Source organism: Echinococcus granulosus (genome assembly GCF_000524195.1).
Source record: "Echinococcus granulosus chromosome Unknown EG_S00017, whole genome shotgun sequence".
NCBI classification, from domain to species: Eukaryota; Metazoa; Platyhelminthes; class Cestoda; order Cyclophyllidea; family Taeniidae; genus Echinococcus; species Echinococcus granulosus.
In genome coordinates, this window is record NW_020170397.1 from 735,170 (window position 1) to 747,339 (window position 12,170).

The 12,170-nt window shown below is 42.0% G+C and overlaps 3 protein-coding genes across 3 annotated transcripts in view; 2 read left to right on the forward strand and 1 right to left on the reverse strand. All coding sequences in view use genetic code 11, as the record gives it.

The window, feature by feature from the left end:
* Nucleotides 1–619: 619 nt before the first annotated feature.
* On the forward strand, nucleotides 620–1,396 carry EGR_03349 (hypothetical protein; the record flags this gene model as incomplete). The annotated part of the gene is made up of 3 exons (XM_024492598.1): nucleotides 620–626; nucleotides 699–1,226; nucleotides 1,338–1,396. The coding sequence occupies 3 exons, from the start codon at nucleotides 620–622 to the stop codon at nucleotides 1,394–1,396; spliced, it is 594 nt and encodes a 197-aa protein (XP_024352999.1).
* A 1,621-nt stretch (nucleotides 1,397–3,017) lies between these two features.
* On the forward strand, nucleotides 3,018–8,993 carry EGR_03350 (hypothetical protein; the record flags this gene model as incomplete). Its single annotated transcript, XM_024492599.1, has 4 exons — nucleotides 3,018–3,403; nucleotides 4,347–4,564; nucleotides 7,136–7,383; nucleotides 8,745–8,993. The coding sequence occupies 4 exons, from the start codon at nucleotides 3,018–3,020 to the stop codon at nucleotides 8,991–8,993; spliced, it is 1,101 nt and encodes a 366-aa protein (XP_024353000.1).
* Nucleotides 8,994–9,486: 493 nt separating this feature from the next.
* Nucleotides 9,487–12,170, reverse strand: part of EGR_03351 (hypothetical protein) — a gene marked incomplete at both ends in the record, with an annotated part of 4,077 nt that continues 1,393 nt past the window's right edge. Inside the window, 3 exons of the mRNA XM_024492600.1 lie at nucleotides 9,487–9,598; nucleotides 9,885–9,939; nucleotides 11,802–12,161. Of these exons, the coding sequence (XP_024353001.1) occupies nucleotides 9,487–9,598; nucleotides 9,885–9,939; nucleotides 11,802–12,161 (527 nt within the window). The remainder of the gene's footprint in view (nucleotides 9,599–9,884; nucleotides 9,940–11,801; nucleotides 12,162–12,170) is intronic.

A 12,170-nucleotide genomic window follows, 5' to 3' on the forward strand; every position in this document is an offset into this window, starting at 1 on the left:
CACTCAACATTTCTGTGTGAAAGCGAACTCACGAGAGGGATTTCATGTTTAACAAATTTACTCAGAGGCGTTGAAGGCAACTGAAAAGCAATAAACTTAGGTGACAGTGTAAGAAATGGCTGTTTTGTCTGTGAGCAAGATGCTCCTGTCTTCAGTTCGACAAGCTCTTGTCTAGAATGTTTTTTATGGGGGCAGGACCACTTACAGTTCTCATGCAGCTTTCAGTGCTGCAACAGCTACGCATAAGAGCGCAGGGTAGAAGAAATCCCAGGGGGATTTAAGTGAATTCGCCTGTCTAGTTAAAGAGCGGCTGACAGAATGTGATTGGGTGTTAGGATTCAACTAGGTTGGTGATTGATGTCGTGGTTGTGGCTTTAGTATTCCACTAAAAGCCGGCAGCGTGAGTTGCCCTCCTACAACCAGCATTCGCCACGTACTTCCTCAAACCGCAAACCAGAAATGCAACATGCACACTCAATAGTTCACCAAATTACTAATTTGTACCACCAATTTTGACCTATTTATTTATTTAATTGAAAACACCCTTTCCAACTCAGCCGTCAGAAAACCAAATCCACTTCCATCACGCAACACACGTAACAAGTCATGACTTTTGACGATGAACGGTGACCTTTTTCAGGCTGAGGCATTGAAGAGAGCGCCCTAGATCACAGGAAAAACCCTGACCTCACCAATAGCCAGAGGGGCAAAGAAGTTGTCACATGTAGCGCATAGGAGTCTGCGTCCCTTGTCCAACACATTGTTCACGGTCGGTAAGAAAACGAACAAGGTGGGGGAGGAGAGCGCCGAGGGCTCCTCTGTAAGCGCGGAGCAAGCGAGAGGCTGCCACCGAGCGCTGAAGTGCCTCATCTTTGCTGGCCTTTGGCTAGGCTTCCTCGCGGCCCTTGCACTCACTATAGTAGGCGTGTGGACACGCTGTCGCAACTGCCTCACCGTGGGTGTCATCCTCGCTATCGCCTGCCTTGGTGTGGCCATCCACAACTGCCTCCGACGCGGTGAAGCCCTCCCTTCCATCCCCATCTACCTCGACGACGACAGCCATCTCACTCTAGACTGCGAAGCCCTTGAGATCTCCAAGTTGGAGGAGGAGGTGGCGGCCGAAGCGGAGGCTCAGGAGGCGAGGGAAATGGAGGGAGGAAGAACCTCAAAATGCAGCTCAATAAACGCTACGGATCTGGATGAAAATGGCGATGTCATCAGAGGCGGTGAGTTAAAAGTTCTCCAACCACTTTGTTGTGATGAATTGGGAAATAAGTTGATCAAGGTTCCAACCGCTTTCATTTTTTCATTAAATAAAATCCGACATTAATTTTCAGGTAGATTTCAAGAGTGCGATAAAGACTTCAGTCTCAATACTCATAGGCATGAAACCTAGTTAAAGAACGGAGCGCTTTTTTAATGCGGCAAGATCTTCAGACACAAGAAAAAGGTTAATAGGGAGTTAATGCATTTCAACACGTGGTAAATTTTAGCGGCATCCAGAAAATAATAAGTCGCCCAGAATGTAAAACTCTTAGAGCATACTTAATACTAGAATTTTCTTAACTATTACTAGATAAACGTAGAACCAGTAAAGCAAAATACTGCCTGCAAATCTGTTTTGATAAGCCATATGCCAAGGCATCTGGAACCGACTACTTGATAAGATAATAATTAAACGTCAGTCAATTCGGACAAAGTGGAGAAACATTGTCAATGCCAAAACATAAATGAGAAATCACAAAGAATATTCTATAATCAAAAAACAAGTCATGATACAATAAGCAGATTTCCCTCAAAGTAAATGCCAGCAGAGCTCAGGCGTTGAATGGCAGACATTCGTAAAACATCGCTTCTATTTCTATAAGCCTGGGTAAATACGGTTAAGTATCCGGTCGTCAGTCGGTTCTTTCATGTCGCACCGAATTCCGGAATGCATGAATGGGGGACACACTGGACATCCACACAGCAATGACCACAAGCATTCATTGGGAGGCAACGCCATTTAAAGGCCGGTTTAATGGCCAACTCCGACCCACGAGCCATCAGTGGGAACAAAGATGTCGCGTTGGCCCTCATTTTTTACGACCGCATTGTGGAGCAAACGCCCCATCCCCTCGACACGCTTTTGTGTTAGGGACGGAGAATTTCTGATGCCTCCATTGTCCTCGCTGGACGGGGGTCGCATTACTTAGAATGAAACAACCTTCAATGGATTGCTCCAGTTTTTTTCTGCCATAAAAAGCACTACTTTGTCCTCCATTTAGACAGCACCTATTTTTTGTAAAAGCGTATGTTGAAGTAATTTTCAGCCATATCGCAATTGAAATGTTGAAGCGTGTTCTCAAGACCCATTCCCGTCCTACTTAAATACGGGTCTTTTTCCCTCGTATAAATCAACAGTTTTGTGTTTGGACTCGCATTAATGATCTACGGAGGACAATAGGTAGTTATTGTGCAAGATAGCACAGATTTTCTCTTTTCAAAGCTCCCTTCTGTGGTCCAATGCTAAAATGCGAAGTAGTGGTGATTTTGAAATTGTTAGCTAATTCTTAGAGTATGGAGCTGCTTCAGAACTTTAACAGCTATTCCATGAATAACAACGGACACCTTTTTCTTACATAACTATTTAGTCTTAATTTAACATGACATTTTTGAATCTAGGCTCCATTGTTACAATCTGAAGGTAGGATCCTCGCGATGTAGGAATAGACTACTCGATCCATTGAAAGCTACAATGTCATGGTCTTCGAGCAGTTTAACATCACCAGTGCCAAGGAGACGAATTAACGCTACCATTTTAAGTGTATTTAATGTAAAAAGTTTCTGCTAGCCTCTGTAATGCAGATAAAGCTGGCAAAATGATGAACTGAAAATACGCTTTAATGTGGCGTCCCCAGACTTCCCTGAAGACAAAATGAGGCATAATACTCAGGGCAGAATATGTGTTATTAACCTACAGAAGGAATTGGAGCTACCGGCATGGCCCGGAGGCCCAGCCGCCCGGCGAAGGTACAATGGCAGAGTATCCAGGTGGCCGTTATCAAAACCGAAAGACAAAGTATTGCATTAAGGGTTACTCCTTTTTGTTGGTTAAAATATGCTACTTGTTTGATTGCAAATGCACACGCAAACTTGTTACTACTTATAATTTAATTGTGAATTCGTATGAAGATGAATGGAAAATGCCTAGCACATCAAGTGAAATTACTTTACACCATTTGATCTCTACCAATCACCATCAGTTTTGGACGAGGATAATCAGGGCGTGGGCTAATTCTTGCTCTGTAGTAATGATTTACAAGAATTCACCATTGCATGCTTGTTTGCCACTACTGCGCATCGACGCAGCAACTTTTATTCTACCTCTCCATAGTCAGAATGCCCGCAAAACAACTCATGAGTAACGGCGACGTTGCTTCTGTCCAGTGCAGATGAACCCCACCCAGTTGGAAGCCTTCCCTTATCTCCTCTTGACCGCGTCGATTGATGTAGACTATTCTTCTCTTTTCTTGACAGCCTACATTAGGAATAAACGGGGAAATCGGGAACTATAACCGGGATACCCAAATACTAAGAGTTACGAGGGGTAAAGGAATGCCTCTTCTAATGCCTCTATTTTAGTACTTTAATGTATCTCAGGTTAGAACTGTCTCTCATGTGCTTTCGTCATCAAGGCGCCAAAAAATGTGTGGTCTAGTCGAGAGCGCATCGGTTTTTATGAGGCTTAGTTGGAAAAAGAAGTGCAACATTTGCGCATACTTTGTCCGATTCCAGCAAACCCTCCGTTGAATTCTGGACATTTAGTGCATGTCAACAAACCAGGGCGAACGTAGGTTGGGAATGATTTATTTTAACCACAAAATTGTTTCTTCTTTTAAAAACAGCTGCATATGGCAATTGTCATTAGGCAAACCCTTCTGGTCGGGTCCACTTCTTCAGGTACCTATTTTTAAATTACCCCCATTCTCTCTCGCTGCTGTATTTACAATTCTCAGGCATTTAAAAGGTCATGCTTAATTGGTGAAAAAAACAAAATCATTACCGAGAACGGAAATATCATGAAACTTAAATGTCACGCTTGAACATTTTATTCGGCAGTGAATGGATTCTGCCTGTATTTTAAGTAAATAGAATGGAAAAACGAATTGGGATACATGGGTAAAGTTAACTATACTGTAGCGTCCTGAGACTCGTTTAAGGCTGAAAGAAGTCGTGACGCCAAGGCGAAATATGTATTGTCGACGGTACAGAAGGGCTAGGGGGCTACTGGCATGGCCGGAGGCCAGGCCGTCCGGTGGAAGTATAAAGGCGGAATCAAACCAGAGTTAATCAAACAATTAAAGTATTGCAGAATCATCATTTCCCGTGCTCTATTTCTTCTGGCGGAATGACATCGGTCGCCAGTTAAATGACTTGCTAGAACTTGCTACTTATTTACATAAATTTCTAGCATCTAAAGCTTTGACTATACGATGCCACGTAGGTAAACTGTTAAGGTGCATTTTAAATGAAAAGAATATAACCATTTGGAATGGAATTTTAGGAAGGTTACCTCTGGCAGGTAGTTATGTTTCGGAGAAGCGGGAGGTTTTTAAAAAGCTTGTGATTTTCTGTCAGCTAATGCGAAATTCCCCGATTGATGAGGACCGCATATGAGTTGGACAGGGCTTTCACATTTTACATGTGGAATGTCTCGAGACTTCTCTGAAGGTGTAAAAAGACCTAGTACTTGGGAGAGTATGTATTGTTGATGTACAAAAGGGCTTGGGGGCTACTGGCATCGCCTAGAAGCCAGGCCGCCCAGAGAGCGTACAATGGCGGGGCCCCTAAGGGGCTGTTAACAGAACTAAGAGTAAAACAAAGCATTAGCTTATTACATCTGTATATAAAAGTAGTAAAGGTTATTTGAGCACTCCTTTCACTGTTAAGATGTATAAACTACTAAAAGTGATGTTCCTCTATTAACAAACTACAAATTTTCAGCGAAAAAAGAACATTTATTGTTTGCTGTGGAGATGAACTTTAAAGGCATTATGGTCTACTTTTGAATTCTGGCATTTTTTGCATAATATTTCTATTGTACTTTTGCATTATTCAAAAGCCGAAGCCATAATGCCACTAATTTAATCGTAGTAAGGCGTAGCCGGAAAAAAAGTATTTTAAAGGTTAAAATTATTGTGCACTCATAATTGTCCATTCATGCACTCACAAGAAATCATCTGGATTTGAAGGAGGCGGACTGAAAGCAGTAACACTATGGCAGCTTATAAAGTAATTGAAAAAATCCTAGGTCTACAACTGGCCGGATACGTCGATCAACAAGCATCCACCACGGAAGTGCTACAAACATAAAGCTGAATTGCTTTTCGTTGTGCTCATTTGTGCAGACGAGGCCCACAAGAGTGGCCGCACAACAATGGACGTGGAGGCGGGCCTAACGCGCGCTCTGCGGCCTCGGATGCGCCCCAAGTCTGCGTCCGCAGGCCTTACACGCGCCATCATCGCCACTCTGGCGCGCGCCGGTCGCGGAGGCATCGGTGGTGGTGGGGGAGGGAGCGGAGGATTCCACCAAGCCTCTCGCAACGCTTGGAATTCCAACTTCGAGGGGCACATAGGCTGGCAGTCCGCGATGGCTCGACCCAATCCCTTTTATTCTACGGCGTTCTATCGATAGATATCCACGCCCTTCCTCTCCATCCGCCCCTTCCCATTCTCCCAATGCTCCTGCATTGAGGCGATTTCTCAACCTTTTTGGATTTTTACTCCATCCTTTTTTGCTAAGTCAAATGACTGACCAACTTTTTTACCAGACGCAATGTAAGGATGCATTGATGAAGTGTACATATTTACAAGTGCGTATGTAGCTTAAGTGGATCGTATTTTGATCGGTTGTAGACACTACTGCCCAATGCCAGATAACGGGATACGTGTGGTGGGTGGGAGCTCACCTCAGTAATTTGAATTTATCCTTAAACGTGTTGCTAATTGAACCTTCAGCCCTATTGCCAAAGTAATTGCTCACTGTAGGTTCAACCCCAACTGAATAAGAAAAAGGGCGTTTTCAAAGTGTTTCATTTAATGGTAATTAAAATTTCTCCTACATAGACTAACGAGACGTCACTTTAAGCTTATTACACTTGTAGGTGATAGCTAATGAAACGTTGAAGAATAAAATTTGCGAGGATTAACCTCGTACAGGTAATTTGTGCAAAAATATGGTGAAATTACGGCATTCTATATGAATTTCCATGGGTAATCCTTAAAGTCATGCAAATTAATGCATATGAGGCGTCTAGGAAAGCGTATGGTAAACAAGTAAGTTATTGTCACTACAATAAAAATCACATCGGTTCAAAAGTACTTTATGCATTGGATCAACCACAAATGCAATCTACAATCCTCGTTCAGCGAAACAAAAGATAGTTAACTTCACCCTCGCAAAATTCTTTGTCTTGGAAAGCGAGTTTAGTATCCATGCCACATATTTATTGTCAAACTGTCTATTTGGCAGGTGATTGTCGAATACTAGGAGAAGGCCATAATCGTAACTTGACGGAATCTAGAAGTAATGTGTAGGATGGATCAGCTTCTTCCTGCTATCCTAATGCGCGGTGTAGTGTCATCTCAGCGACAAGCTTTGCGGCCATATTAAGTGACTGGCCAGCATTAGCTGCCTTTGAAGAGGTGTATCGTAAACACATTTGAGGTGTAACGAGTAGATCCTATCCGTAACAGTTTGACCTTCAACAAGGATTTCTTAATGGCGAATTTCGCCTGCGGTCTGCCACTCAAAGACTTGAGGCACAGTCTTCCGGGGATGAAGTAGTGTCTTGGAGATGTGGGGTGTGCAATATGTGCATAGGTTGGAGATAACCATTAACGTTTTCCCTCATTTTATGAACTTTGGAATGGCAGTGTTTTTTTCTCATCACACTTTGGCCTGTCAAAAGCACTATAAAATCCACAGTCCGTCTCCATAAGTTACGTGAAATGGAGGGGTGAGGTACAAGTTGACAGCAATGAATTTGAATGGGACCCATTTACTTGACTCCTATTACGTCTTCTAAGGATGTAGATGTAAACAAATTGCTCCATACCTCATGGTAAACATTACCCGAATAAAATTTGTCAGGAATAGAGGGTCTTCATAAATGTAATGTACCCATCTCTGAGACATTCACCTACAGAATTCCAGTTATAAAACCATTTCTGGGCGGTACCTTCTGTTACCACCTGCCGCATTTCCTCCAAAGAATATTAAAGATACTAAGAGAAACTCCTACAGCATTGAAAGTAATTTTAAATTTGAAATATAGTAAGCTGGAATCATATCAGGTTCAACTGGCATTTTATGATGTGGAGGTTGAAAACGAGAGCAAGGTAGTGGAGCCCAACAAAGAGCGCAACTAGACCTGGACATTTCCATACTTTATAATGCTAATAAACATCAATATGGATTTTATAAGCCCTATAGATTACAAAAGAAAAAAAAACGAACTACACTGAAAACCACACGAACCTATTTGGTCGCCTAATAGCTAGATCACCAAGAAAATAAAGACCGCGTTCAAATTTGACCTAACCTCCGCTTATTTCCATTTCTTTGTGATGCCCAGTATAAGCATGACGATCCCCTGGGGAATTTAACTTATCGTTTGTAATCCAAAGGCGGAGATTACGTATACTGTATGCATAACACCCTTTTCGAGAATTTCCTGGCTAGAACCGCACAAATGGTCATTGTAAGGGTGAACACTTCATCCGAACAAACAATGGGCTTCAATCTATTTAGATGCAGGTGCTTTAAAAGCGAAATATTCTTTTTGCAAATATCACGTCAGTTTCTGAATTGGCACAGCACCTAATCAAAAGTGGTATAGGAATCTGGAATTGTTAGCCTCACCTGGAATGATAAAACCAGTCAACCGTCAAATTCCATGGCAAAAGTGCTTACTCACTGGTGCTAAAACACTTTTAGTGGTTAAAAAATAGCAGGAAACCCATCGCACGCGATGGGAAAGTAGGATTTTGATTAGCATGCGTTATTCGTGTCAATGGCTGGGCTACTTCCTGTTGTGGCCGAAAAAATGAGGCCTACATTCATTCACTCTGTCCAGAGAGTTTTTTTGACCCGCAAAATCGGTTAATCATTGCCGCTAGGTTTTGTAACTGTCAATGAATTTTGCTGATGCGTGTGAATAATAGGAATGTTAGCATGAACAAACGCGTGCCCTTCCCTTTTTTGTATCCCTCAACCATCGAATACGACTAGCATCTTCACTTAGAGGGAATAATATAAAAGGAGTTTTATTTTGCCTATTGCAACTGCAATCGTCTAAAAGTGGAATTCTATTGTCAAACAAAAAGAAGGAATCGTAAGAGGTGTTCTCAGCCTGTAATCCATAGAGGTGGGTGGACTTGCAGGTTCCGTTTTAGAAGAAAAAAGGGCAAATTGCTGAATGCTAATCAATGGGAATACCTTTGCTAAATTTTTGAATAGCAAAACAACAGATGGGTTGGGTACTCACTATATTAAGGAACAAGGTACCGTTGCATACGACCGAGCCGTTCACAAATGATCATCACAACGTCAAATTGATGATGGTGTAGTGTTGCAACGGTATTTCTTTTAGGAACAAAGTTGATTTTGAGATGAATGCTTACTCCAAGTTAAGTGCTCATAGAAATTAAAGAATAATTTTACCACTTTGCTATGAAGACTGTTGAAAATGAGTTTAAAGTTCCAATTTCGGTATGGTTTTTTTCCATATAATTGTAAAAGGGACTTTAAAGGTCTTGATTACTACTTTGGTTTAAATAAAGTGACAGTTCGTGATGTTAAAAAAGAAGACCGAGAACTACGATGCTGTATCCTGCAAAAATTAATTTTCCTAAACACTCTAGTGATTAGAATTCAGTATACTGACGAAAATAATTTTGAAGGACATTTTCCAACCCATCAAGTTCCTAAAAAGCCTGTTCTTTATTAGGGGTGTAAAAAAGAAGCTCGTAAGTAAAAAGTTGTTTTTCGTACTTGTCACCATTTGGAGGATACACCACCCCACCGTTTGCCTTAAATCAGCATGTGCTTCAGCATTTTTCTCGCCTTGGTATGAAAACAAAAGGTGATAACATTCTTTAGTAGTAGCACTAGAAGAATGACATATTAAAATACGCATATTACATGACTTCTCTACTTAAGGAATAGCTGCTTATGTGATGAAATATAGTGGCTTAGAAATGTAATGAAATTCAAATGGATCCGTATTGTTCACGGAAACCCACAATGAGTAAAGCGTTAAGTTTAACGTTTAGATTGAGCTACGAAATCACCAAATTCTACATCACATAATATTTTTTTAATTAACTGCTTTCAAGTTGTACCTCCAAATAATGTGAGGGCAGCATTAATAGCGAGATTTGATGCATTCCTGGCTCCAAATCCTCACCCCTAATGGTATATCTGACTAAATTTACGTAGCTCTAGAGAACAACTTCGTTGGAAAGCCCCCCCGTAGGTTTGCTAAATAAACGATCAAAAATGTGCTCTTTTTTGAAGGACACATATTCCTCATAATGGTCATTTCTAAAATTCCTTTAAATGAAAGTTTTTGTAAACAGAGGGCACTTTTTTGTAGATTGGGCATCAAAAGGGCTCATTTTATGGTGCTATATTTTAAAACTCATCAGAGCTGACAAGTCAAAATAATGAGCTGAGATAATATCAAACTGCGTATACCTCAATCGGCCGAATTAGGTGTGAAATCTTCCCTCAGTGTGAATACCTATCACTTGACTACGTTGAAATGCATTCCATTTTGAACGCTTTCAGTGATCGATTAGACTACTTCTAATTTCTAGAATGTGATTTTTTACCTTACGAGTAAGTAAATGTCAACGGTTGTAATAATTTTGCTTTCATGAATGGATGAGCAGCTAAAAATAAATTATTTACCATATTAAAATACTACCAGTTTAAAAATTAAACCACTAGGTTAGGATGTAAAACTGCTGTTTTCAGAAGACGATCAATCCTGTGAAGAAATGTAAGGGCATTATAAACCTAATGTCGAGAGAAATTACACATGCAGGTCTACCTTCTAATTCCCTATCAAAGATTCCAGATGTGGATTCAACCATAATGACCAGTCTTTCTAAGATATAGAGCTTGAACAACTGGATTTGCAAAAATTTTCTTCTTTAGGTATGATCTCAGTATGTGGAAGGACTTTGTGGTGCTAAAAGATGTCTCCAAGCTACTGTGAATTTGAAAAAAAAACAGTGCGCTCAGACTCCCACACTTTTTTGAATTGCATGGTATGAGTTATTGTTAATGCTAACGTCTGACAGAAAATCCCATCATATTTGGTTCCCGTTTGAAAACCAAAAGGCATTCAAGTACCACCCTAGTATGTTATTTTGCTTGCTAACGTCAGTGTCATCATATTTGCTTGGTGACTGTGAATGAGTCCTCCTGTTTCAAAAGGCAACAATTGAGCACTCGGGTATATCTGTGCAAGAAGAACAGCTCATAGGAGGTTGCCACGCCTGGGCCAATCAATGAAAAGGGCCGAAGTGTTCTTTTTATTGATCGGCAACGAAAGCAACATGATTTCATTATTTTTCATTAGGGAACTGACAAACAAAAATTAAACCCATGGAAAGGACGGAGTGTGGCGGAGCGTTCTGGGGTCAGGCGCCCTCGTAGGCCTCGCGCACCTGTCGACATGTGACTAGGGCACGGTCGTTGAAGTCGGCGCGCAGTCCGATGTTGCCGGGCTCGTGGTCGACGGTTCGGAAAGCTGTGGTGGCCATGCGCTCCTCCGTTTCGTACTTGGTCGTAGTGCCCCGCGGCAGAGGGTAGGGGTAGGTGGCATTGCGCATAAGTCGTGGAAAGTACTGCTCCAGCATGGTGATGGCGTTGGCGATGTGCACGTAGGAGGGACCCGTGATGTTTAGTCGACGGCGTGGCAAACCGCGATAGCAGTTCTCTACTCCAGTTAACTCACCTAACTCAATTTTACAGCCTGTAGTGAGCTCTACCTTACTGAGACGTCTGTCCTTGCTGTTGAGAATGCAGAGGCGAAGGCGCTCCTCCTCATCACTCGAGGCTGTCTCCAGCGCCTTCTCGATGCAACGACGCGTCTCAAATGGCACCAGCTCCTTATCTACCTTTTGAAAAATGGCAGTGGATTTCACTCTACGCTCGAGTTGAATCCAATGATGAGCAAATCAAGGAGAGTTCCATTTAATTAATGCCTGTTTAAACTACGAAACTCTAACAGATAAGTTGCCTTAGAAGGTATTCCCATTTTTAAATTGACTTTCCGTTAGACTCACGTCTCTTTGGTGAAGAAATACATAGAGGTAGTAGTAGACAGCATTTCTGTCGAGCATTCCCAGTTCTTTCACCAAATCAATGTAGCCATATTGGGAGCCCTCAATCCTCGCAAATCGATTGGAGGGATTGGGAGTTCGCCTTCCTTTTCCAGTCCTGTTCTCACTGCCTTGCAAATTTTCGAGAGAGGGGTGACTTTTTGGCTGGAGGTAATTTTTTCCTGCACCGAGCAGATGATTTCTGTAAAAACCGCTTCCAGCCGTATGACCCTTTGCTCTCGTTGTGGAAAAATCTGTTGTATGTCTCACATTAGGAGCGGAATGAATTGGACGTGAGCCACGCATCTTAGCATCATCCCTAGTTTCGGGAGTAGTGGAGTTGCCTTTTTTGATACCACTAAATCCAATTCCGCCTGTACTTCTGGGTGTCTTGAATCCCTCTTTTCTTACGGCACCCTTACCCCCATTTGGCCCATCAAGTTCTTCCGAACTTCCACCTTCGAGTGAAGTCAGGTCAGCTTCACCACTTTCATCACACGGAACACCTAGATCACCCGGACCAAATGCTTTGGTACAGAGTGGTGATTTCTTACTGATAGTCAAATGACCCACTTCCTTGGCTGGTGTATTTCTGGCCCTTTCATTGTCTACTCCATTAGCATTCGCTTTCCTTGGATCATCCGGTCGGAGTCCAGTGTTAGCTTTTGGACTTTTTTGGCCGAAAGATGTCTGGCTCACATGACCAGGACCATTTTTGACACTTCCATTGTCCACTCCATCAGCGTTCGCTTTCCTTGGATCATTTGATTGGACTCTACCACCTGGTGTAG